At 39.5% G+C, this 27,473-nt stretch overlaps 1 protein-coding gene across 1 annotated transcript in view; it reads right to left on the bottom strand.

Moving 5' to 3' along the window:
* Nucleotides 1-27,473, bottom strand: part of SLC49A4 (solute carrier family 49 member 4) — an 89,637-nt gene that overhangs the window by 45,647 nt on the left and 16,517 nt on the right. Inside the window, exons 3-4 of the mRNA XM_070370163.1 lie at nt 12,233-12,498; nt 120-249 (exon numbers count right to left, since the gene is read on the bottom strand). Of these exons, the coding sequence (XP_070226264.1) occupies nt 120-249; nt 12,233-12,498 (396 nt within the window). The remainder of the gene's footprint in view (nt 1-119; nt 250-12,232; nt 12,499-27,473) is intronic.

Genomic DNA, 27,473 nt, shown 5'->3' with positions numbered 1-27,473 from the left:
ACAATGTGGGAGACCTGGGTTCAATCCCTGGGTTGGAAAGATTTGCTGGAGAAGGGAATGGCAAACCACTCCAGTATTCTTGCTGCCGCCCCCCCAACCAAAAAAAAAAAAAAATTTACCTTAATAATCTACAAAAGCTCCGTCGATAACTCAGCCGCTGGCTAGCTGCAGCAACACTGGGAGGAAGAGGTGGCCGAGGTGGGAAATAAGCTAGAGTTGCAGAAAATAGTAAGCAGACACCTCCAAATTCTGAAAAACGAAACAAAAAAAGTAAAATGTTAATCAGACAACACAAAAAGTTCAACATTTCAAGTATTTCTCTAACAAATATTTATTGAGCATCAATGCAGCTTTAGATATATTGTTGTTGTTGCTCAGTCACTCAGTTGTGTCCAATTCTTTGCAATCTCATGGACTGCAGTATGTGAGGCTTCCCTGTCCTTCACCATCTCCTGGAATTTGCTCAAACTCATGTCCATTGAGTCCGTGATGCCATTCAACCGTCTCGTCCTCTGTTGTCCCCTTCTCCTCCTGCCTTCAATCTTTCCCAGCATCAGGGTCTTTCCTAATGGGTCGACTCTTCCTATCAGATGGCCAAAGTACTGGAGTTTCCGCTTCAGCATCAGTCCTTCCAATGAATATTCAGGATTGATTTCTTTTAAGACTGACTGGTTTGATATCCTTGCAGTCCAAGGGACTCTCAAGAGTCTTTTCCAACACCACAGTTCGAAAGTATCAATTCTTCAGCGCTCAGTCTTCTTTATGGTCCAATTCTAACATCTGTACATGACTACTGGAAAAACCATAGCTTTGACTATGTGGACCTTTGTCAGCAAAGTAATATCTCTGCTTTTTAATACACTGTCTAGGTTAATCATAGCTCTTCTTCAAAGGAGCAAGTGTCTTTTAATTTCATGGCTGCAATCACCATCTGCAGTGATTTTTGGAGCCCAAGAAAATAAAGTCTGTCACTGTTTCCATTGTTTCCCCATCTATTTGCCATGAAGTGATGGGACCAGGTATCATGATCTTTGTTTTCTGAATGTTGAGTTTTAAGCCCGTTTTTGACTCTCCTCTTTCACCTTTATCAAGAGACTCTTTAGTTCCTCTTCGTTTTCTGCCATAAGGGTGATGTCATCTGCATATCTGAGGTTATTAATCTCTCTCCCAACAATCTTGATTCCAGCTTGAGCTTCCTCCGGCCCAGCATTTTGCATGATGTCCTCTGCATACAAGTTAAATAAGCTGGGTGACAATATACATATATAGATATATACAGATATATCTATAAATGTATATACAGATAAATATAGATAAGCAAATAGTTATATACAGGTAAGCAAAATATAGTACTTGCCTAGACAAAACAGCTCAGTCTTGTGAGAAAGATTGATGTGCAAAGATATAACTTCCAGCAGGTAAGAAGTCATACAAGGAAATAAGTATGGCAGACTTGTGGTATGGTACACTACATAAAAAGAGGATTGAAGCAGTAAACAAATGTTCCTCTATGGAGAAAACCCATTAAAAGCCAACAGTATTATCTGTAACAGAGATCTTTAAACAGGCCTAGGATGACTGTTTGATAAGCATGGCCCTCAAAAATAAAGACTAGGCTAGAAAATTGGTAAGACTAGGACAGGAAAAAGTTTATTTGATCAATGATAGGATATTCTAATGCTTTGTGTAGAACAGACTTAATATATAGGCTTTATGGAAAATCTGAACATGACAGGGAAGCATCCCCCAAAAAAGAAACCAAGAGACAGAGAGCAAAATTTAACAAACACAAGACCAGCTAATGTAGGCTATTAAACAATCAAAGGGCTTCCCTGGTGGCTCAGTGGTAAAGAGTCTGCTTGCAATGTAGGAGCCACAAGAGATGCAAGTTTGATCTCTGGGTTGGGAAGATCCCCCAGAGAAGGGCATGGCAACCCACTTCAGTATTCTTGCCTGGAGAATCCCATAGACAATGGAGCCTGGTAGGCTACAGTTCACAGGGTCGTAAAGACTCAGACATGACTTAGCACACACACGCTCATGAAACAATGAAAAGTAAAATGAACATCTGATCAATCTTAGTTTGGGCACCATTATAGAAGGAAAAGTTCCTAGGAGTCCTGATCTTTCCCTCCAGAATTCTGGCACATGGAAGTCCCAGCTTTTAACTGTGCTCAATTTAGTAGAAAAGCATGACTCTAATAGAAAAGTCAGGAAACCTTGGAGTATAGACCAGTATATCCCATTAATTAACTTATAAACTGAATGAATTCCTTACTTTTTCTGAGTCAATAAAGGGAATAGACTAAGTGATTTCTAGATGTTCTTTCAGCAGGATAATTCTAAGTCTATGGCTATATTCTTAGCAAAAAGGTACAATATTTCTATAAGACACTAACCACAAACAATGTTGTTATTTTTTATCAATCTTAGGAACAAATTTAATGCATTGTTTTACTTTACAGTCCTTTTAATTATGAGTAAAAATGAATAAGCATCTTCCATATGCTTAGTGGCCATTTGTATTTCTTCTGTGATTGCCTTATTTGTATTCTTTGTCCATCTTTCTACCGGCATTTTTGTAAACAGCTTCACTGAGATATAATTCATAAGATATAGAATTCACACATTTAAAGTGCATAATTCAGTAAGTTTTACAATCATCACCACAGGTTTAAAACTTTTCCATCATCCTCCAAAGAAACTCTGTCAGTCAGTTCAGTCGCCCAGTCATGTCTGACTCTATGCGACCCCCAAAACTGCAGCACACCAGGCTTCCCTGTCCATCAGCAACTCCAAGAGCTTGCTCTAACTCATGTCCATTGAGCCGGTGGTGCCATCCAACGATCTCATCCTCTGTTGTCCCCTTCTCCTCCCGCCTTCAATCATTCCCAGCATCAGGGTCTTTTCCAATGAGTCAGCTCTTTGTATTAGGTGGCCAAAGTATTGGAGTGTCAGCCTCAACATCAGTCCTTCCAATGAATATGCAGGACTGATTTCCTTTAGGATGGACTGGTTGGATCTCTTTGCAATCCAAGGGACTCTCAAGAGTCTTCTCCAGCACCACAGTTCAAAAGCACCAATTCTTCAGTGTTCAGCTTTCTTTATAGTCCAACTCTCACATACATACATGACTATTGGAAAAACCATACCTTTGACTAGATGGACCTTTGTTGGTAAAGTAATATCTCTGTTTTTTAATATGCTGTCTAGGTTGGTCATAGCTTTTCCTACAAGGAGCAAGTGTCTTTTAATTTCATGGCTGCAGAGCCCATCTGCAGTGATTTTGGAGCCCCCCAAAATAAAGTCTGTCACTGTTTCCATTGTTTCCCCAACTGTTTACCATGAAGGGATGGGACCAGATGCCATGATCTTAGATTTCGGAATGTTGAGTTTTAAGTCAATTTTTTCACTCTCCTCTTTCACTTTAATCAAGAAGCTCTTTAGTTCTTCTTTACTTTCTGCCGTAAGGGTGGTGTCATCTGTATTATTTGAGGTTATTAATATTTCTTCCAGAAATCTTGATTCCAGCTTCTGCATCATCCGGCCCACCATTTCACATGATGTACTCTCCATATAAATTAAATAAGCAGGGTGACAATAAATAGCCTTGACATACTCCTTTCCTGATTTGGAACCAGTCTGCTGTTCCATGTCCAGTTCTAATTGTTGCTTCTTGACCTGCATACAGATTTCTCAAGAGGCAGGTATGGTGGTCTGGTATTCCCATCTCTTTCAGAATTTTCCAGTTTGTTGGTATCCACACAGTCAAAGGCTTTGGTGTAGTCAACAAAGCAGAAATATATGTTTTTCTGGAACTCTCTTACTTTTTTTATGACCCAGTAGATGTTGCCGATTTAATCTCTGGTTCCTCTGCTTTTTCTAAATCCAACTTGAACATCTGGAAGTTCACAGTTCATGTACTATTGATGCCTGGCTTGGAGAATTTTGAGCATTACTTTGCTAGTGTGTGAGACGAGTGCAACTGTGCGGTAGTTTGAACGTTATTTGACATTGCCTTTCTTTGGGATTGGAATGAAAACTGACCTTTTCCAGTCCTGTGGCCACTGCTGAGTTTTCCAAATTTGCTGGCATATTGAGTGCAGCACTTTCACAGCATCATCTTTTAGGATTTGAAATAGCTCAACTGGAATTCCACCACCTCCACTAGCTTTATTTGTAGTGATGCTTCCTAAGGCTCACTTGACTTCACATTCCAGGATGTCTAGCTTTAGGTGAGTGATCATACCATCGTGGTTATCTGGGTCATGAAGACCTTTATTGTATAGTTCTTCTGTGTATTCTCGCCACCTCTTCTTAATATCTTCTGCTTCTGTTAGGTCCATACCATTTCTGTCCTTTATTGTGCTCATCTTTGCATGAAATACTCCCTTGGTATGTCTAATTTTCTTGAAGAGATCACTAGTCTTTCCCATTCTGTTGTTCTCCTCTATTTCTTTGCATTGATCACTGAGGAAGGCTTTCTTTTCTCTTCTTGCTATTCTTTAGAACTCTGCATTCAAATGAGTGTATCTTTCTTTTTCTCCTTTGCATTTCATTTCTTCTTTTCACAGCTATTTTAAGGCCTCCAAAGACAACCATTTTGCCTTTTTGCATTTCTTTTTCTTGGGAATGGTCTTGATCCCTGCCTCCGGTACAATGTCACGAATCTCCGTTCATAGTTCTTCAAGCACTCTGTCTATCATATCTAATCCCTTGAATCTATTTCTCACTTCTACTGTATAATCGTAAGGGATTTGATTTAGGTCATACCTGAATGGTCTGTGGTAGTTTGAGCATTCTTTGGCATTGCCTTTCTTTGGGATTGGAATGAAAACTGACCTTTTCCAGTCCTGTAGCCACTGCCGAGCTTTCCAAATTTGCTGGCATATTGAGTGCAGCACTTTCACAGCATCACCTTTCATGATTTGAAATAGCTCCACTGGAATTCCATCACCTCCACTAGCTTTGTTCATAGTGATGCTTTCTAAGGCCCACTCGACTTCACATTCCAGAATGTCTGGCTCTAGGTGAGTGATCACACCATCGTAATTATCTGGGTCACGAAGATCTTTTTTGTACAGTTCTTCTGTGTATTCTCGCCACCTCTCCTTAATATCTTCTGCTTCTGTTAGGTCCATACCATTTCTGTCCTTTTTCGAGCCCATCTTTTCATGAAATGTTCCCTTGGTATCTCTAATTTTCTTGAAGAGATCTCTAGTCTTTCCCATTCTGTTGTTTTCCTCTATTTCTTTGCATTGATCGCTGAGGAAGGCTTTCTTATCTCTCCTTGCTATTCTTTGGAACTCTGCATTCAAATGGGTATATCTTTCCTTTTCTTCTTTGCTTTTCGCTTCTCGTCTTTTCACAGCTATTTGTAAGGTACAAAATTCTCCAAGCCAGGCTTCAGCAATATGTGAACCATGAACTTCCAGATGTTCAAACTGATTTTAGAAAAGGCAGAGGAACCAGAGATCAAATTGCCAACATCTGCTGGATCATGGAAAAAGGAAGAGAGTTCCAGAAAAACATCTCTTTCTGCTTTATTGACTATGCCAAAGCCTTTGACTGTGTGGATCACAACAAACTGTGGAAAATTCTGAAAGAGATGGGAATACCAGATCACCTGACCTGCCTCTTGAGAAACCTATATGCAGGTCAGGAAGCAACAGTTAGAACTGGGCATGGAACAACAGATTGGTTCCAAATAGGAAAAAGAGTACGTCAAGGCTGTATACTGTCACCCTGCTTATTTAACTTCTATGCAGAGTACATCATGAGAAACGCTGGGCTGGAAGAAGCACAAGCTGGAATCAAGATTGCCGGGAGAAATACCAATAACCTCAGATATGCAGATGACACCATCCTTATGGCAGAAAGTGAAGAGGAACTAAAAAGCCTCCTGATGAAAGTGAAAAAGAAGAGTGAAAAAGTTGGCTTAAAGCTCAACATTCAGAAAACTAAGATCATGGCATCTGGTCCCATCACTTCATGGCAAATAGATGGGGAAACAGTGTCAGATTTTATTTTTCTGGGCTCCAAAATCACTGCAGATGGTGACTGCAACCATGAAATTAAAAGACTCTTACTCCTTGGAAGGAAAATTATGACCAACCTAGATAGCATATTCAAAAGCAGAGACATTACTTTGCCAACAAAGGTCCGTCTAGTCAAGGCTATGGTTTTTCCAGTGGTCATGTATCAGTGTGAGAGTTGGACTGTGAAGAAAGCCGAGCGCCAAAGATTTGATGCTTTTGAACTGTGGTGTTGGAGAAGACTCTTGAGAGTCCCTTGGACTGCAAGGAGATCCAACCAGTCCATCCTAAAGGAGATCAGTCCTGGGTGTTCACTGGAAGGACTGATGCTGAAGCTGGAACTCCAATACTTTGGCCACCTCATGCAAAGCGTTGACTCACTGGAAAAGACCCTGATGCTGGGAGGGATTGGGGGTGGGAGGAGAAGGGGACGACAGAGGATGAGATGGCTGGATGTCATCACTGACTCAATGGACATGAGTTTGAGTGAACTCCGGGAGTTGGTGATGGACAGGGAAGCCTGGGGTGCTGCAATTCATGGGGTAGCAAAGAGTCGGACACGACTGAGTGACTGAACTGAACTGATACCTGAATGGTCTAGTGATTTTCCGTAGTTTCTTCTATTTAGGTCTGAATTGTGCAATAAAGAGTTCATGATCTGAGCCACAGTCAGCTCCAAGTCTTGTTTTTGCTGACTGTATAGAGCTTCTTCATCTTTGGCTGCAAAGAACATAATCAATCTGATTTTGGTATTGCCCATCTGGTGATGTCCATGTGTAGAGTCTTCTCTTGTGTTGTTGGAAGAAGGTGTTTGATATGATCAGTGCATTGTCTTGGCAAAACTCTGTTTGCGTTTGTCCTGCTTTGTTTTGTACTCCAAAGCCAAATTTTACTCCAGGTATCTCTTGACTTCCTACTTTTGCATTCCAGTCCACTATAAAGAAGAGGACATCTTTTTTGGGTGCTAGTTCTAGAAGGTGTTTAGGACTTCATAGAACCATTCAACTTCAGCTTCTTCAGCATTACTGGTCAGGGCATAGACTTGGATTACTGTGATATTGAATAATTTCCCAGCCCTATGCAATCATTAATCTTCTTTCAATCTCTATGGATTTGAGTACTATGGACATTTCTTACAAATGGAATCTCATAATACGTAGTCTTTTGTGATTGGCTTCTTTTACTTAGCTTATTGTTTTCAAGATTCACCCATGTTGGAGCAGTACTTTATTTTTTTTGCCAAACAGTATTCCATTGAATGGATATATCACATTTTAAAATCCACTTAGTTAACTGACATTTGGATTGTTTCTACTTTGTGACTATAATGAATATAGTTACTATGAATATTTGTGTACAAATCTCTGCATGGATGTATGTTTTCATCTCTTTAGGCATATACCTGGAAATGGAACCGGTGGGTCATATGGTAATCTATGTTTAACATTTTGAGAAACTGCCAAACTATTTCCAAAGTGGTTGTACCCTTTCATATTCCTACCAGCAATGTATGAGGGTTCCAATTTCTCCACTTTCTCAACACTTGTTACTGTATTTTCCATTTTATTGATTATAGTCACCCTACTAGGTTGTAAAGTTTATCTCATTACAGTTTTGATTTGCCTTTTCCTAATGACTAATGACAATGAAGATCTTTTCATGTGCTTGTTGGCCATTTGTATATCTTCTTTGGAGAAATGTTTATTTCAAGTCTTTTGTCCATTTGTTAATCAAACTGACTTTTTGTTGCTGGATTCTAAGAGTTTTTTAAAATATATTCTGGATACAAGTTCCTTATCAGATATATGATTTATAATTATTTTCTCCCATTCTGTGGGTTGTCTTGTCATTTTGTTGATGGTATCTTTAGAAGGACAAGATTTCAATTTTAACGAAATCCAATTTTTCTATTTTTCTCTTTTGCCATTTGTACTCTCGGTGTCCTTTTAAAAAAGGATTCACCTAACCCAAGTCATGAACACTTATTCCTATGTTTTTTCTAAGAGTTTATAATTTTAGTTCTTACATTTAGGTTTATGATCTATTTTGAGTTAATTTTTATACATGGGGAAAGGAATGGATTCAAATTGATTCTTTTGCATGTGGCTATCCAGTTATTTTTTGGGACTCCAAAATCAGTGCAGATGGTGATTGCAGTCATGAAATTAAAAGACGCTTACTCCTTGGAAGGAAAATTATGACCAATCTAGATAGCATATTCAAAAGCAGAGACGTTACTTTGCCAATGAGGGTCCATCTAGTCAAGGCTATGGTTTTTCCAGTGGTCATGTATGGATGTGAGAGTTGGACTGTGAAGAAAGCTGAGTGCTGAAGAATTGATGCTTTTGAACTGTGATGCTGGAGAAGACTCTTGAGAGTCCTGTGGACTGCAAGGAGATCCAACCAGTCCATTCTAATGGAGATCAGTCCTGGGTGTTCACTGGAAGGACTGATGCTGAAGCTGAAACTCCAATACTTTGGCCACCGCATGCAAAGAGTCAACTCACTGGAAAAAACCCTGATGCTGGGAGGGATTGGGGGTGGGAAGAGAAGGGGACGACAGAGGATGAGATGGCTGGATGTGATCACTGACTCGATGGACATGAGTTTGAGTGAACTCCGGGAGTTGGTGATGGAAAGGGAGGCCTGGCGTGCTGCGATTCATGGGGTCGCAAAGAGTCGGACACAACTGAGCGACTGAACTGAACTGATCCAGTTATTCCAATATCACTTTTCTTTTCCCTTTGAATTGGCTTGGCACTGTTGTCAAAAGTCAATTGACTATAATAAAAAAGTTGAAAAGTCATTTCACTATAAATGTAATGGTTTATTTTTTGGAATCTCACTTCTGTTCTGTTGATTTACATGTCTGTCATTACACCAGTATCATGCTGTCTTGATAAGTGAAGCTTTGTAGTAAGTTTTGAAACTGGGAATTGTGAATTCTCCAATGTTATTCCATTTCAAGGCTGTTTTGGCTATTCTGAGTCCCTTGCATTTCCATACAAATTTTAGGATGTTTGTCAATTTCTGTAACAAAGGCAGCTAAATATTAATTGAGATTGCATTAATTTGTAGATACATGTGGGTAGTATTACCATCTTCAATATTAAAACTTCCAACACATGAACAGGATGTCTTTCCATTTCCTTAGGTCTTCTTTAATTGTTTCCAACAGTGCCTTACAGTCTTCAGAGTGCTGGTTTTATGCTTATTTTGTTAAATTTATTCCTGAATATTTTATTCTTTTTGAGGCTATTGCAAATGCACTGTTTTCCTAATTACATATTTGGACTGTTCATTACAAGTGTATCGAAATAGTTGATTTTTATATATTAATCATGCATCCTAAAGCTTTTTTTTTTAGGATGAGCTTGTTCGTTTTTGCTGAATTTGTGTTTTAGATCTATTAGTCTTTTTTAGTAATTTACAAAGGATTTTTATATATTCAAGATCATGGCATTTTCAACAAATATAGTTTTACTTCCTCCTTTCTGATCTAGACGACTTTTAGTTCTTTTTCTTACTCGGTGATCCTGTTCTCGGGGCGGGGGGGATGCATTTAGTCTTTGACCATTAAATGTGATCTTATCTATGTGTTTTTCATAGATGCCCTAATATTACTAGGTTGAGGGAGTTCCTGTCTATTTCTAATTTGGGGATGTTTTTATCTTGAAAGGGTGCTGGATTTGTCAAATGCTTTTTTTTCCCCCCATCTATTAAGATGATCACATAGCTTTTCTCCTTTATTCTATTAACATATTATATTAATTGGATTTTGAATGTTAAACCAACTTGTATTCCAGGAATACAACCCATTTGGTGGTGGTGTATAATCCTTATTATGTTACTGGACTTGGTTTGCTAGTAGTTTGTTCAGGACTTATGTGCCTATGTGTATTGGTCTACAGCTTACTTATAATGTCTTTGTTTGCAATAATTTTAGTTTAAGAATCATTAATCTCTTAAGGTCATGATTCTAAGCAAACTATTTTTTAATGGAAAGAAGGGTCATGGGACATTACCTCAAGAAAACAAATGGGAAAATATGAAAGCACTGAAGCAATAGCTGGAAGCTTTGAATAGGGATTTCTGCTTGACAGCCTTGGAATCATTAGCCAGAGGATGTAGAGCATTAATACATGCCCAGTAGTGCCTAAAATCCAGTCATTTAAAAGACACAACAACTGCCTAAGCTATCAACAAAAAGAAATGATATAACCAAAATAAAGTTCAAAATTTGTTTTACCTACTTTTGGTTTTATTATTCTTACATTTCAGCTTCTTTCTTTAAAAGGAGTGAGTCGTCTACAGGGAGCTTTATTTACCACCACCACCTCTAATTTCACTTTTACCCCCTCCACATCAGATTTCTGAGATATAAGTTCCATCATATAGCTCTCTAGTGTAGAAGTCCCTGGAGTGTGGTCTCTGCCTACAATCTGGTGAACTTCAAACACTTTACCTCTGCTTAGGAGGCTTGTGTGGCCTGACTTACCTCTCTAGCTACATCTTTCACCACTCTTCAGCTGCTTGATTGTAGCAGGCTCTCCCCTCTTACTGGAGGTTTCTCCTCCATGGTTCTCTCTCTCTAATCTGTTCTTCCTTCTCCCCATTATATTTGGCTAACGCTCTCTCATTCCGTAGGTTCCAAATTAGATTATGTGCCTTCAGGAACTTCTATTCGACCTCCAGAATCTGGTTAGGTGCTTCTCCTCTGAGCAATCAAAGCAATTGTAGGTCTTTCATTTTAGCCCCTAGCACCTTGTTTTACAACTGCTTGTTTGTCTATATGCTTTGCGACACTAAGTTCTGTCTGGGCAGGAACTATGTTTACCTCAGTGCCTAGAACACTTAAAGACAGATAGGAGCTCAAAATATATTTGTTAAATTAATGAGCAAATACATGAACTAATACGAAGTTCATCATAATCTGCTCCTTTACCTTTTCAGTCTCATTTTCTGTCACTTGCTACCTACACCCAAACACATACTCACACTACTCTTGCCATACAAAATTACATGCAGTTCCCTGGACATACTGAGCTCTCATATACCTTGTCTGCCCTTCTATGAGAGACACCTTAACCCACGTGAACATTCAGTGAACACCTGTGAAGTTCTTAGCTTTAATTATCACATTCCTAGTGAAGTCTTCCCTGACTCTTCAACTTCTCTCCAAAGCCAGGTCAGTTAGGCTTCCCAAGCTCTGTATATCCTTATTTGTATTGTAATGATCTCATCAGTCATCTTGTCAATTCCCAGTGCTTACCATGGTGTTTGGTACATAGTGAAACACTTACAAAAAGTGTTCTGAATACAGAAAGAAATAATGAACAGGTCCACGGGGAGAGGCAATATACTTAAGATTTAAGAGTGGACTAGGGCTTGAGTCTAAAATAAAGAGAAAGGACCTAGAAAATGTTTTGAAAAGGTCAACATCCCTTATTAATAGAATAAACATACAGAGAGTAGGAAATGAAAATCATGGGTGATCTACGTTTATGAAGTTAGAGAACATGGCCAACAACAGGAAACTACAGGGAGAAAATGGACTTAACACCTACAGATAGAGGCTTAACAAATATGTATCATAGATTGTTATGTTCAGTTTTTTACACAATATCTAGAAAAGACACTAGACAAGGCGTTATACAGTTCTTAACTGTAAACGGATGGGAAGAGTAAAGTTAAGAAATAACCTTTCATGTAGCAATAATACATTTTAAACTTACTACACTTCCTAGAAAGGGTAAGTTTTAAATAGGCATCTCCATATTATATGAAAGGGAATCACACATATGAATATGTATGGATTAGTTGGAAATGGCACCCCACTCCAGTACTCTTGCCTGAAAAATCCCATGGATGGAGGAGCCTGGTGGGCTGTAGTCCATGGGGTCACTAAGAGTCAGATATGACTGAGCGACTTCACTTTCACTTTTCAGTTTCATGTGCTGGAGAAGGAAATGGCAACCTACTCCAGTGTTCTTGCCTGGAGAATCCCAGGGATGGGGGAGCCTGGTGGGCTTCCATCTATGGGGTCGCACAGAGTCGGACACGACTGAAGCGACTTAGCAGCAGCAGCAGCAGCAGTCCTCTATTTTATAAGAAGTGATCTGGTATACAAAAAGTAGAGTGAAAATGCCAGGGATAAAAGACAAAATATAACAGGAAGAAAATAAGCTTTAAAATACCTGCGTATAATACAGTCTCTATGAGATCTTTAATGTGGGTCCTGCTATTCTCTGAAGCAAGAAGAGGTGCTGTCCCATTGGGAGCTGGGACGACAAGCGGTCCAACTAAAAACGCACAAGCTCCCCCGAGGTAGCTGAGCATCGACGCGATAGCTGTGGCAGTGGCCCGCTCGTCTGCAGAGAACCATGTTGTGGACAGGAATGGAGCTGCGTTCATTACAGTTGGACCTGCCAATCCATTTAACAGCTGTCCTCCATGGATTAGTCTGGAATCAAACAAATTAAAAGGCTGTGAGGCAGCTAAAATAGGCATCTTCTAGACAAAAAGAAGTTAGCCAACAGTGTTTACTACAGCAATAAGAATACATATCTATAAAGAACAAGAGACACCCGAAAGGTAAAGTATGGTGACTCTGTGCGAGGGAAATCAAATACACCAATCTGATTCTCCAGGCAAGAATACTGGAGTGGGTTGCCATTTCCTCCTCCAGGGGATCTTTCTGGCCCAGAAATGGAACCTGTATCTTTTACGTCTTCTGCACTGGCAAGCAGGTTCTTTACCACTAGCGCCACCTGGAAAGCCACAAACACACCAACAACTGCATATAACCCTAATACACCGATGGTCACCCCTTAGTCATTTCACAGATACTTACTGAAGCCTGTGATCTGTGCCATGTACCAAAGTAAATACTTTCAGTAACCTTGTTTTACTTATTATCACAACATAATGTGCAAGATATTATCATCTCCATTTACTGAAATGTGAAAGCTTTGGCTTGGAAACATAAAAAAACTTGCCCAAGTGCTAACAGGCAAAGCTAAGATTCAGACCCAGGTCTGAGTCCCAATTCCATATCCTCTGAGACTGCCACTTATAGAAACCTAGGAAGTGCCTCCAGCCCTACAAATAATACAAATGAGCTCAACATTTCACATCTACTCTCTGCAGGATAACGGAAATACAAAAAAAGGAAAAATAAACATTCAAGAATCTTCTAATGGAAGAGGAACTGGTCAAGGAATCAGAGGATCTGGTCTGCACCTGACTACTTTAATGCTCCTGGGTAGTATGTCTTTGTGGGATTCCATTCCTTCTCCCATAAAATGAAGAGATTAGTTTAATTTCAGTCTGCATGCCATGAGTATTTGTTAGGTGAAGGTACTATAATTACAGATCCCTAGGTCCTTTCCAGTCTCAGACTTTAATTGCAAGGCTTAGTGAAGAGTAGTTCCTTGCTTCCATTTCATTTGTTCTTGAGCTCACCCTTCCTCATTACCATATTCTGTTCAGCGCTCTGTCCTGTTCCCTGATGAACACGGAACCTGAAAACCCTTTTCCCACATTTCTTTTTCCACCCCCACCACAAACATTCACATTCAAAAGTAGCCTTGAAGGAGAAAAGAAGTCAGAAGTTCAAAAAGCACAGACCAAAAAAGGGAAGTGAGTCAACCTCTTCTGCTTTGGAGGTAAAGGAAATGAAAGGAACAGTATACATGTCATATATATGATACTACTTTTTCTTTCTGCTCCTTTTGCTTTTTAACCACCATGTAGGTGTCAGATCTTCCTTTTAACAAGTACCACCTTGATAAAAGTTTTTTGAATGTAGAAGGGAAAATAAACAGGCATGTGGGTAAAAGTAGGGCTCTTAATGTAGAAGCATAAGTGAGTGGGAAGTAGAATATGTGAATTACGTCTGCTCAAACCTTTGTACATGTTGGAAAAGTTATTTGAAGGCAAAATAGCTTCCAGAATCATTAATATTACTAAATTTAGGGAACCAAAGACATTTAAAAATATGTTCATGTAATGGGAACTATTTTCTAAATGACAAACACAATTAAACTGTTTATAAACCAAATACCTCCTCCAAATGCCAGAGGATCCTCAGCTGTCACACAGCAATTTCATCATAGAAATATTCTTGAAACACTGTCATTAAGTGGTTTTAATCATGACTCCCTTAATCATGACTCGTGACGGTACAACAGTCAAACAATGCATGATGGCTCATAATGGCAGCTACTGTGATATTTAACACCTTTAATGAGGTGTTCCTGAAAGACTCATCCCATCTAGAAGGAGAAGCATTGGAATGAGCAAGTCTTATTATGCCTAAATATGTTAAGAGTGGAAGGAGAACATGGAAAGATATCGGAAAAAAAAAAAAAAAAAAACACTTGCCTGGTGACCCCAACTCAGGGGAACCAGGCTCAGTCCCTGGTCGGGGAACTAGATCCCACATGCCACAGCCAGGAGTTCACAGGCCGCAACTCAAGATCCTGTGTGCCAGAACTAAGACCCAGTGCAGCCAAACAAATAAAGAAATATTTTTTAAAAACCACTTGATAAAACAGAATGCATCCTGAAAATTAAGGTGTAAAACTCAAATAATTGCCATGGCTCAGCTTTTGCTACCTCTCAGTGGAATCATGAAAAGATTATTTTCCAAGCAGCAAATGTACGTGTCATAGAACATGTGAGCTTGAGATAATATGAGGACCATCCTAGTCCAGTTTACTCAATGCACAGATCTGGATATTTCTAACACAGGTATACTTGCTAAAGTCGTATGGTACTAAGGACAATTCAGATGGCATATAAGTCTAAAAGGTCACCAAACTTGGGATTGCTGGGGTCTTTGTGCATCTACAATATGGATTATCAAGTGAAAAATTACAGTGAAAAACATGCTGATTTGGTGTTTAAAAATTATTCTAATTTAAATAATTGTGTGCTTTTTTGTGTGTTGTTTTTTGTGTTTTTTTTTTGCATTAAAAGTCATCATACATAAATGCACTCCTCATAAATGAGTTCAGTAGGAGAACTGGAACCTACAGGATTGGGGGTTATCCTCTCAATTCGTGGGAAATCTGGCAGGGAAATCCAGTCCCTGCTCTTCCCAGCATATTTAAATCTTCCAGAACTTAGTTCTCTTTCTTCCTGAATTTGTATCCTACAACCCCTCAGGACTTGTCACTTACTAATTGGTTATAAGCACTGCCATCTGGTGACCACGGCACAACACCAATCTGTAATGTAAAGATTTTCATGTTTGTCTGACATAGGTTTCTGTCACCTACCATTAACTTACCCTATGTTAAGAAGTTAATTTGTTTGTAAAAATATATTTAGAAATAAAATTGTTACATATATATATACATACACACACATATATATAGTTTTTCCATTTAATAGTAATGCAAAATTAGAGGTATGTTTTTTCCTGAAAAAGTGCTGACCCTAGACATAATAAAATCATACAAAACATTACCATAAATTCTTTAAAAATGACAATTAAGAAGAGGAAATAATTATAAATTCTTCAATACAAACTGTGTGTTGTTTAATTCATTCAACCAACATGTACTGAGTATTCATTGTGTATTGGGTAGGGACTGTGATAGCAATAGGTGGATGGGAATTTAAAATTAAAGTTAAAACTCTTTAAGTAGAGTAGCTGAAGTCACTTACCAGCACTATATCAGGAATATAAAGAAAAATAAGGCAATAACTAGTAAGCTTGTCAGGCCTGTGACGAGAGTAAGGCAAGTGGTCCGCCTTCCTTGTCCTCTGACCTCTGACTCTGGTCTACAACACAGGAGCTTCATAATATTCGCACATGGACCTGAAGGTCCAATCCCATCCAAGCTCCATCTATCCTCTTCCAAACAGCTGCCCCTTAGCTACCCTTTGGGCCCAGGGAGCACACCCAGGGATGCAGTTCATCCTCAGAAGAACAGACCTGGGAAAGAGGCAGTGCAGGGACTGCTGGGGTCTTGTGTAGCTAGAAAGTGGTGAGGGGCAGGGCAGACACGCCTCTTTGGCCCTACAGACTCCTCACCACATAGGGAATGGCAAAGCTGAAGGAAATCCAGAGTAGAATCCCCTCAGGCATGGAGTCTAGGGCAAGGGCTTGCTGGCACTGGCAACAACAGTGGGTACAGAAAAGGGATGGTTCGGAGGGCTGTTGAGGTGGTACAATAGGTATGGTTACGTGAATGACTAGATGTGGGGGTGACATTCATAATTCTGTAAAAATGTCCAGTAAGTGCTTGACTACAGGTCACAGGCTAAGGAAAGAGGTCTGAGATGAGACATATGATGGGGTTGAGGAAGAAACTCTGGAGAACCATCACTTTTAAACAGTCAGAGGAAGAGGAGTCTAGAAAGACGATTGAGAAGGAGCAATTACAGAGGTAGAAAAAAAATGAAAAGCAAGAAAGGCTGGTGTCATAGTAACTAAGAAAAGGGTTTAAAAAAGTGGAAAGTGAGGGGCCAATAGTTTTAAATCAAACAGAAAGAGGGTTTAACTGAAACATAAGCTCCTCGGTAACAAGGAGGTCTTCCATGATCTGAGCAGAGGCAGTTTTAGCAGACTGTTGAGGATGGAAGTCAGACGTGTAAGAAAATGGAAATTTACATTTAGACTCTTCATTACAGTTGTTAAAAACAGATGCCAGAACAAGAATTAGGTACATAAGCTTAACAGTGTGAAAAGGAAAAACACGCAGCTCAAATGAACAGTCTGAACAGAAAAGTCTCTCTGCCTTCATGTGCTGAGAGAGAAATGCAACTTGTTGTGATTGTCCTAAAGCTTTCAAGGCACTCCTGAAAGAAGATGGCTTTCAGAAATTTGTAACTATTGATCTGAGTTGGGTGTTAAAAAAAAACACAGAAAAACAAAAGAGGTGTTATCCACAATTTTCTGTTAAGTAAAGTAGATATCATAACTTAATGTTAATTTTTCTGGATCACCACTATGTGCTTTAGTTTTGTTTTGCAGTTATCAGCTAAGTTCCTTGTGGGTCAGGACTCTGGTTTCTAAACTCCCCAGAGTGAGAAGAGAGTGGGGATGCTCTCTAGGATCCAAGAACAGGGAACTGGGATCACGCGGTTCAAACCTCACAAGGTTCTACCACATACATCACATCAGTTCCACTTTTAGGTTTTAAAAAGCTTATAGTCAGCAAAACAAAAAACAAAATTTCCCCCAAATTTGGGAAACAAAACTTTTGGAAAAAGACACTGAGGGCGGTAAGAGCAAGGTCAAGGCTTCAGCACTGTCTCAAGCGTCGGGCACCACAGGAGGGCAGGCAGAAATTAGCAGTACGAGGACGTAGTTTTGTCTCCTGGGCAATAAGCTCGGGAGCATAAGGGAGCTTCTGAAGGAAGCGGACTGGTTAATTCGAGGGGTCTAACCCTGGCTTCCTCACCTGAAACTCTGCGCCTGATGAAGATGGGCAGTCATACATTGGTTAGGAGGCTGCAGGTGTCCTGCCCTCGGCAGCTCAAGCTGTGACAGTCGTGCAAGGCTTTCCTTCATCCCAGTCTCCTCTCACTGGTCCCTTAATTTACTCCCTCTCATCTCTCCCCCTAGCCCACCGAACTTCCTTTTCTTCCCTTCTTTCTCAGGTCTTTTTTCTTGTCAATTTTGTTCTCTTTACCTAGCTTCTGCCTACTTGAGGCCTAGTTTGTGCCTTCCCCATAGGCCAGGTGGAAAACAGGGGAATTTCCTAGTGGGCTGAGAAGATTAGATCAGAGCTTTGGGAGTTTCTCCAGCACTGGTAGAATCGGGTGGTAAAGGCTAGGAAGTGGGCTAGCAGTCCAGCAGCGTCAGTACTGCTGAGCCTGGGGACCCCTGCCATGGCTGGGCTGTTTGCCTTGGTCCTGTGCACATCAAACACTGCTCCTGCTGTGGAGAGGCTGGGGCTCAGAGGGACACGCTGTAGCATTTATGCACAGCTGTATTCCTTTTCATATGATTCAATATACTACAGCTTTTCAAAGAAATGCCAACAGCTAAAGTTCAAACTGAAGACCTCTAAGTTAACGTTTTCTCACAAACTCGACATTTTAGCTTGTATGTAATGATATTTTGCATCCCAATCTTCTGCTTTCTGACATTCTGGAACAAATACCTAGGATTCTTAAATTATTTTCTACTTAGAATAATATGATGTTTCAGAATTAGAATTTTTATAGTTGGAAGAGACTTCAAACCTCAGCAAGATAACCTATCCTCTTCATTTTATTAAAAAAACCCTGAGTTCCAGAAAAGCTAATAATATATTTTAAATCACACTTATTTTATAACTTATTTATAACATTCTTTCTCCAGAAAGTATTAGTGGGGGGAGTTCCAAAATCATACTAGCTAATGGTTAAGACAAGACCAGAAATCAAAATTAAACCTGATTTCATCAGTCCATGAATCTTTCTACTCTTCCACATGGCCTCATTCTGAAGGTTCTCTGTAACTAACAGTGATGATAAAAATTATTGATTATTGAAATAACCCAAGGTTCTCAGATCTAAAGGCATGCTGCTGCTGCTGCTGCTAAGTCACTTCAGTCGTGTCCAACTCTGTGCGACCCCAGAGACGGCAGCCCACCAGGCTCCCCCGTCCCTGGGATTCTCCAGGCAAGAACACTGGAGTGGGTTGCCATTTCCTTCTCCAATGCATGAAAGTAAAAAGTGAAAGTGAAGTCGCTCAGTCGTGTCTGACTCTAGCGACCCCATGGACTGCAGCCTACCAGGCTCCTCTGTCCATGGGATTTTCCAGGCAAAAGTACTGGAGTGGGGTGCCATTGCCTTCTCCAAAAGGCACGCAGTAGCTAGCATATTTTTATTATGTGCAGAGAATCATAACTAGCACTGGGGATAACATTAAAGAGTCAACATTTTAGAAACTGAGCAGCTATTTCTTTACCGTTAAGTCCAGTACTCTTAACTTAAATTCAATGCATTTTTATGATTTAGAATCCATAAAAATACTCATCTCTAACACTTAACATGCCAGTGGTTCAGAAGCTTTCTCTCAACTTCCAATTCTTAATCATCTTTCATGAGAATAAACTCTTGTGTTAAAGAATTTCCTGGATATTGACAATGGTTCAAAGTGCTAGTAATAGCTTTCCTTTATTAGTGTAAGAAGATAATAAAAAAGGTCAAAGATGTTATGAATTAATTACAGGAAAAAGAAAGGAAGGGAGAAACAGAGTGAAAAAGAATGGGCTTTCTTAAGATTTTTACCATAGCCTCAGTTTCTTTTATGAAAATCTATTTCCCTTTTGTACCCTTTAGTAATTTTGGCCAGTTATGAGTCAATTAAAAGTATCTACTGCACATCTACTATGGTCAAGGCATCTTCAGATAGACATTAAAGGTAATATAAAAATAAATACTAAAGTCTTGGCCCTAAAGAAGCTTATAATAATAACTTCTCACGAACAGTTATAGAAAGTTCATAAAAACACACGATAAAAAAGAATATTGGTTAGATATCAAAAGACAGCTTCTAGCCTTAGCTAAATTTATTAACTGTATAATCTTTGGTGAACCACTTACTCTCTTTCTGTTTCAATTTCCCAAAAGGTACTTTATTTCACAGGATTATTATTAAGGCCAAATACGATAATCTCTCAGCAAGGCATGGGGGAAGAACGGACTTAGCCCTGGTCTGAGAGACCTACTACTTCCCCCTACTTGGGCTCATAACATTTTCCTTGTCTCATAACTTTTATTTTATTCTCTTAGTTTAAAAGTATATATACTTGTAGTAGAAAATAAGTGTATAGAGAAGAAAAGAATCCATATGTTCAATAATTCAGTAACTCACATAATCACTACTAATCTTGATTTTTCAGTCTTTTTTTTTCCTTTTTTAAATGCATCTCCCACTTAAGACTTAGGCACAGGTAATCATAGATATTATATTGAAAATACAGTTTTATGTACTAAATCATTTTAACTTTATACTCTACATAAGCATTTTTTCATTTCATTCTTTACAATCATGATTGTTAATGGCTCCATTGATAGTGTATCATACAGATGTACGAAAACGCACTTGACATTTTCCTAATGTTTGTTACTTATTTGCTAATATTAATAGTGCAATTGTGATAATCTCTGTATGAAAATATTTGCCATTTCCAAATTGTTTCCTTAGGCTCAACAGGTTGGAGGGTATGAAGATTTTCTTGTTGCTTAGTCGCTAAGTTGTGTCCAACTCTTTTGCAACCCTATGGACTGTAGCTCACCAGGCTCCTCTGTCCATGGAATTTTCCAGGCAAGAATTCTGGAGTGGGTGGCCATTCCCTTCTCCAGGGGATCTTCCCGACCCAGGGATTGAAACTGTCTCCTACACTGGCAGAGGGATTCTTCAGAGCCAACAGGGAAGCCCCTTATGAAATATACTCCAAAGTTGTATTTCAGAAGAGTCTGAAGTAATTTACATTCCCATCAACAGTGGTCAGCAGTGTCTGTCCCACCAGCACCGAGTACCCATATTTTAAAAATATGCACATAAAAATAAAAATATATTTTTTCAATTTTAATAGAAAAATAAACAATACCCACACACACAAATTTGGTGTGTTAGTCTTCTATTGATGTTTTAACAAATTACCACAAATTTAGTGGCTTTAAGACAAGACTCATTTATTCTCTTACAGTTCTGTAAATCAGGAGTCCAACAGGGGTCTCAATGAGCTAAAGTCAAAGTGTGGCATGGCTGTGTTCCCTTCTGGAGGCTCTGGAGAAGAATTTGCTTCCTTGCCTCTATCAGCTTCTGCCAGATGCCGGCTTTCCTTGGTTCCTGGCCCCCTTCCTGTATCTTCAAAGCCAGCAACAGGGATTTGAGTTCTTTTCACATTGCATCTCTCTGACATCCTCTTCTATCTCTTATTTAAGGGCTTTTATGATTACACTGGGCACACCTGGATAACCCAGGATACTCTTCCTATTTTAGGGTCAGATGATTACCAAACTTAATCCCATCTATAATTGAAGCTCTCCTTTGCCATGTAACAGAATACATTCACAGGTTCTGGGTATTAGAAGGTGGACATCTTTGGGGGATGGGGGCATTATTCTGCCTACCACACTTGGTAAGGCCAAAAGGCAACTCCTTATTTTAATCTGTATTTCTTTTTTGACTACTGTTCTTTTTTTCCATTGGTATACTACAATTTTTCTTATTTTGAATGAGTGCTTAATATATTTATATATATTTATTTACCTGTTCTTGCCTTTATTTTGACAAATATTTTTCCTTTTGGCCAATTCTGTTTTAAGCTTAACAATCTGTACATTTAATTTTTTTATGGTGGATAAACGTATGCTTTATTTGAACAAACATAAAAGAGAGCTCCTAGCACATTTCAGCAACACAAAGTTGGGCAATCCAACAAAACATTAATACAGTTGGCTCTGTCTATTCACAAGTTCTGCATGCCGGATATGGAAGGCAGGCTGTTCTATACCATTTTATATAAGAGACTTGAGTGTTTACACTTAATAATTTATAAATGGCCACATCTATCAATTTTTCTCTTTATAATTTTCCTCTGTTTTTCATACTTTAGAAAAAAATTTCTATGTAGAGATCAGATAAATATTCCTATATGTTGTTTTTCAATTAAATATTTAACCATTTAGTTCATCTGAATTTATTTTGGTGCATGGTATGAAATGAGGATCTAATATGATCTTTCTCTCCTAAATAGACAGCCAGATTGCCTGTGGTAGAGACAATAAACTATTTCTAATTTCCTTTTAGGTACAGAACACCCCAAGTTTGTGCTAGGGTAAGTTACAGTCTGCATTTCCAAGCTCCCCTTGCAGCGAGGTGGGGCCTTATTACCAAGTCTGGGCCAATGTGATCAGAGTAGGAGGATTTCAAGGTCACTCCCATGAGAACAAAATGCTCTCCCTGGTCCCCCTCTCCGTCTTCATATAGGATGAAATGTGACTACAGTGCTGATGCATTGCTCTGGACTGTCCTGCTAAGGTCATCTCCCTAGGGGAGCAACAAGATAAAGGAACTTAGGTCCCTTTGTAGGACAGAGCTGCCTATGCCTAGGCCTCCCTGCCAACTCTGGACTATCACATTAGAAAGAAATACTATCTTGTTTGACTTACTATATTTTGAGACACTTCATTATAACAGCTTAACTGTTCCTTGATTGAGAAATTAGCTGCAGAATAGGATTTTGCATTTGGAAAGGCATAACATATTTGGCACTGGCTTAGTGGTTAGGCTGCAGGCCGAAAAGGCAGGTGATTTGTGAGATACAGCAAAACCACTGCTTGTGATTACCTAGAACTGGGTGAAAAATATCAGAAGACTACTCTGTTTCCCACCTCTTGCTGATTTTAGGATGGCACCACAAGAGAGGCGGAGGCAAACAAGTGTTGGCTGGTTTGCCAGCATAGACAGAAGGGACAAGAGCTCTGCTAAGACAGTTTCTCTTTGCCCAAGGCCTGCTCTCCAAATTTAATGAGAATCTAGGAATTTGAAGCCTCAGGTTACTTCTGTATCTTTAAATGGCAGGAAATAATGTCTTTCAGAGCCTGTCTAGCAGCAAAGATCGAATTAAAGGTGTTATTTTCCAACCCAGGCCTAACTTTTTACAGACGGCATCCACGTAGCCACCATGAAATTGAGGGGAAAGGGATAAGCTGAGCACAAAAGGAGTATAGGAAAGGAGATTCAGCAGGAGTAAGAACCATAGCCTTAAGTAAAAATCTTTGGGTGTGGCTACATTTACATGAACCTACTGGATATAAGTAGCTGTTGCTGCTGCTAAGTCGCTTCAGTTGTGTCCGACTCTGTGAGACCCCATAGACAGCAGCCCACCAGGCTCCCCCGTCCCTGGGATTCTCCAACCAAGAATACTGGAGTGGGTTGCCATTTCCTTCTCCAATGCATGAAGGTGAAAATGAAGTCACTCAGTCGTGTCCGACTCTTAGCGACCCCATGGACTGCAGCCCACCAGGCTCCTCCATCCATAGGATTTTCCAGACAAGAGTACTGGAATGGGGTGCCATTGCCTTCTCTGGGATATAAGTAGAGAAGAAGCCTACTAAGTGTTTGAGGGAAGTGTGTCACCAAAGACACCACAAAATGGTTCTACCAAACTTAAAGATTGCTTGATTCCTAAAGCAATCCTGAGGTCCCCAAATCAACATCAGCAAACACAAAAGACACAGCCCCTAAGAATGGCATATGTTGCAACTGTAGGTGTATTCTCTAAGAACAATGGACCCAAAAAGAGCCTTCCCAAGCTCAAAGCCAAAAATCACAAAGAACGATCAAAGGAGTTACTCCCAGAGAACCATGAAGACCTGATAGAAGCCAGAGATTCTAGTTTTCAGGCTAGATGCAGCGACTGGACAGAACTGTGGATTTTCTCCTTTGAGGAAGGACGAACGTGTTTTCTGTATAGGCAGAGGGGGCACATGAAGACATTAGATAGCAGAGACTATTAACTGTCTTTTTACATCCATTTCCGCTTTCTTTCGTTATAGTAGCCATGCATTTGTAGTTGTTGTTGTTGCTATTATTTCCTAAATTAATTTACAAACCAACTTTGTTACATGGGACATAGGACAAATCCTCCCACTTCTACAAAAAGAAACCAAATATGACATTCCATGGGGAAAATGAGGCTTCCATAATCTTCAACAGGATGTACTTGCTTCTGGCTAATATTTCCTACCCAGAAGAGCACTGCTTAATTGAGTGCTTTGTACCACTATCTCTGTTTACACTGTGATCAGTTCAGTTCAGTCACTCAGTCATGTCCGACTCTTTGTGACTCTATGGACTGCAGCACACCAGACCTCCTTGTTCATCACCATCTCCTAGAGTTTACTCAAACTCTTGTCTATTCAGTCCATGATGCCATTGAACCATCTCATCCTCTGTCGTCCCCTTCTCCTCCTACCTTCAATGTTTCCCAGCATCAGGGTCTTTTCAAATGAGTCAGTTCTTCACATCAGGTGGCCTAAGTATTGATGTTTCAGCTTCAACCTCAGTCCTTCCAATGGATATTCAGGACTGATATCCTTTAGGATTGACTGGTTGGATCTCCTTGCAGTCCAAGAGACTCTCAAGTCTTCTCCAACACCACAGTTCGAAAGCATCAATTCTTCGGTGCTCAGCTTTCTTTATAGTCCAACATCCATACATGACTACTGGGAAAACCGTAGCCTTAACTAGATGGACCTTTGTTGGCAAAGTAATGTCTTTGATTTTTAATATGCTGTCTAGGTTGGTCATAACTTTTCTTCCAAGGAGTAAGCATCTTTTTATCATGGCTGCAATCACCATCTGCAGTGATTTTGGAGCCCCCTCAAAATAAAGTCTGCCACTGTTTTCAGTTTCTCCATCTATTTGCCATGAAGTGATAGGACCGGATGCCATGATTCTTGTCTTCTGAATGTTGAGCTTTAAGCCAACTTTTTCACTCTTCTCTTTCACTTTCATCAAGAGGTTCTTTAGTTCTTCTTCACTTTCTGCCATAAGGGTGGTGTCATCTGCATATCTGAGGTTATTGATATTTCTCCTAGCAATCTTGATTCCAGCCTGTGCTTCCTCCAGCCCAGTGTTTCTCATGATGTACTCTGCATATAAGTTAAATAAGCAGGGTGACAATATACAGCCTTGACGTACTCCTTTTCCTATTTGGAACCAGTCTGTTGTTCCATGTCCAGTTCTAACTGTTGCTTTCTGACCTGCATACAGATTTCTCAAGAGGCAGGTCAGGTGGTCTGGTATTCCCATCTCTTTAAGAATTTTCCATAGTTTATTGTGATCCACACAGTCAAAGGCTCTGGCACAGTCAATAAAGCAGAAATGGATTTTTTTCTGGAACTTTCTCGCTTTTTCGATGATCGAACGAATGTTGGCAATTTGATCTCTGGTTCCTCTGCCTCTTCTAAAACCAGCTTGAACATCTGGAAGTTCATCGTTCATGTATTGTTGAAGCCTGGCTTGGAGAATTTTGAGCATTACTTTACTAGTGTGTGCTGCGGCTGCTGCTAAGTCGCTTCAGTTGTGTCCGACTCTGTGAGACCCAATAGACAGCAGCCCACCAGGCTTCCCCATCCCTGGGATTCTCCAGGCAAGAATACTGGAGTGGGTTGCCATTTCCTTCTCCAAAGCATGAAAGTGGAAAATGAAAGTGAAGTCACTCAGTCATGTCTGACTCTTAGGGACCCCATGGACTGCAACCTACCAGGCTCCTCCATCCATGGGATTTTCCAGGCAAGAGTACTGGAGTGGGGTGCCATTGCCTTCTTCAACTAGCATGTGAGATGAGTGCAACTGTGCGGTAGTTTGAGCATTCTTTGGCGTTGCCTTTCTTAGGGATTGGAATGAAAACTGACCTTTTCCAGTCCTGTGATAGCTGTATCTTTTTTTTTTTTTTTCTTTAGCATCCTTGCATTTTAACTGGGGGCATGGCTGCCGAGCTACATGTCTAGCTCCTCTTGCAGACAGGTGTGGCCATATGACTAAGTCTGTACCAGTGGGGTGTGATTAGAATTGATACATACAGCTTCCTGGTCAACACCTAAAGATGTAGTCACTTGCCCTGGACGTCCTGTTTTTCCTTCCTGTGGACTGGAATGAAAGCACGATAATGAGTCAGCTTTGACCACCTGGACAGGAATATTACCACAGGGGATGTTAGAACAACAGAAAAGGAACTTGAGTCCCTGGAACAGAGCTGCCTACCTGGTCTGGGGCAGCCCATTATCTTTCAGACTGTTCTTTAGGAGAAAAATAAATTTATTTATTGAACTTGTGTATTTTTTATCTTTTTACACAGCTTAGCCTATCCTTTACAAATAAATAGACTGTCAATAAAAGTTGACTCCCAAGTTTTGATTTAAATAATGAAATCTAGGAACCAACATTTGTTAAGTATATGTATTATGTCCATTTTCTTTCATAAGTGCTTATACTTTTAATATTATTTTATGTTAGATATATTTACAACACATATTTTTGCTAGTTTGTATTTTAATTTTACAACTTATCTTAGAAGCATGAGGGTTCAGGGTTTATATAGTCAAATCTACACAGCTTTCCCTTGTGATTTCTTTCATTGTTTTCACACTCAGAAAAGCAGTCTCTTATCTTTCTTTCTCTTATTCTCATTATTGAAGATCTGATGTGATCATTTTAGATTCTCTTAGTGTTTTCACTCCAAAATGTAAGATTAGCACAAGGTAAAGATATTCTCAAGCAGAGTTAAGAGTATAAAATAAAAAGTAACTCTCCTTTCCACCGCAGACTTCTAGGTTCCCAGGCTTCCTCCTTAGAAACAACCAACAGTAATGGTTTCTTTCAGCAACAGTCCTGGACAAATACATCCCTCCCACTTTTTTTCTGAGTAGGAATATATTAAACATAATATTATAACTTTGTCTTTTCTCAAACTCAACAATATATCTTGGAAATATTTCCAAATCAGCACTTAACAGAACGTTTACTCCCTTTTCACAGCTACGTACTATTTCACTGTATACTTCATCATCACTACCCCTCTGCTGAAGACATTTGGGTTGTAAACAGCATTTTGCTATTACAAGCAAAACCACACAAACATGACTGTCCTTCCAAAATGATATAGCTTTATATGTGGGCTAATTTTCTAGAAGGACAACTATTGGGTTAAAGGACATGTACATTTTTAATTTAATAAATACTGTAAAAATGCCCTCTAAATAGAATTCTCCAAATTACTTGTAACACCTATTTTTTCCCCTATACCTCAGGCAACACAGCACATTATCATACTTTTTCATCTTTGTTAATAATCAGACATACAATTGCTTTTTCAATTTTCTTTAACTATGATGAAGTTGTTGCGTATCTTTTCTTAAGATTTGTATCTCAATTTCTGTGATTACTTGCTCATGTCTATCACTCATTTTCCTACTGACTTGCTATTTTTCTTATTGACTTGACAGAGTTCTTTTCAACTAAGGAAATTATCCATTTGTCTTATTGTTGCAAACATGTCACAGTTTTTTATTTTATTTTATTTTTAAACTTTACAATATTGTATTAGTTTTGCCAAATATCGAAATGAATCCGCCACAGGTATACATGTGTTCTCCATCCTGAACCCTCCTTCCTCCTCCCTCCTCCCTCCCCATACCATCCCTTGGGTCGTCCCAGTGCACCAGCCCCAAGCATCCAGTATCATGCATCGAACCTGGACTGGCAACTCGTTTCATACATGATATTATACATGTTTCAATGCCATTCTCCCAAATCTTCCCACCCTCTCCCTCTCCCACAGAGTCCATAAGACTGTTCTATATATCAGTGTCTCTTTTGCTGTCTCATACACAGGGTTATTGTTACCATCTTTCTAAATTCCATATATATGTGTTAGTATACTGTATTGGTGTTTTTCTTTCTGGCTTACTTCA

The sequence above is a fragment of the Bos mutus genome, chromosome 1, assembly GCF_027580195.1.
Source record: "Bos mutus isolate GX-2022 chromosome 1, NWIPB_WYAK_1.1, whole genome shotgun sequence".
NCBI classification, from domain to species: domain Eukaryota; kingdom Metazoa; phylum Chordata; class Mammalia; order Artiodactyla; family Bovidae; genus Bos; species Bos mutus.
Note: the sequence above shows the minus strand (reverse complement) of the source record. Positions and strands in the feature narration are given on the sequence as shown.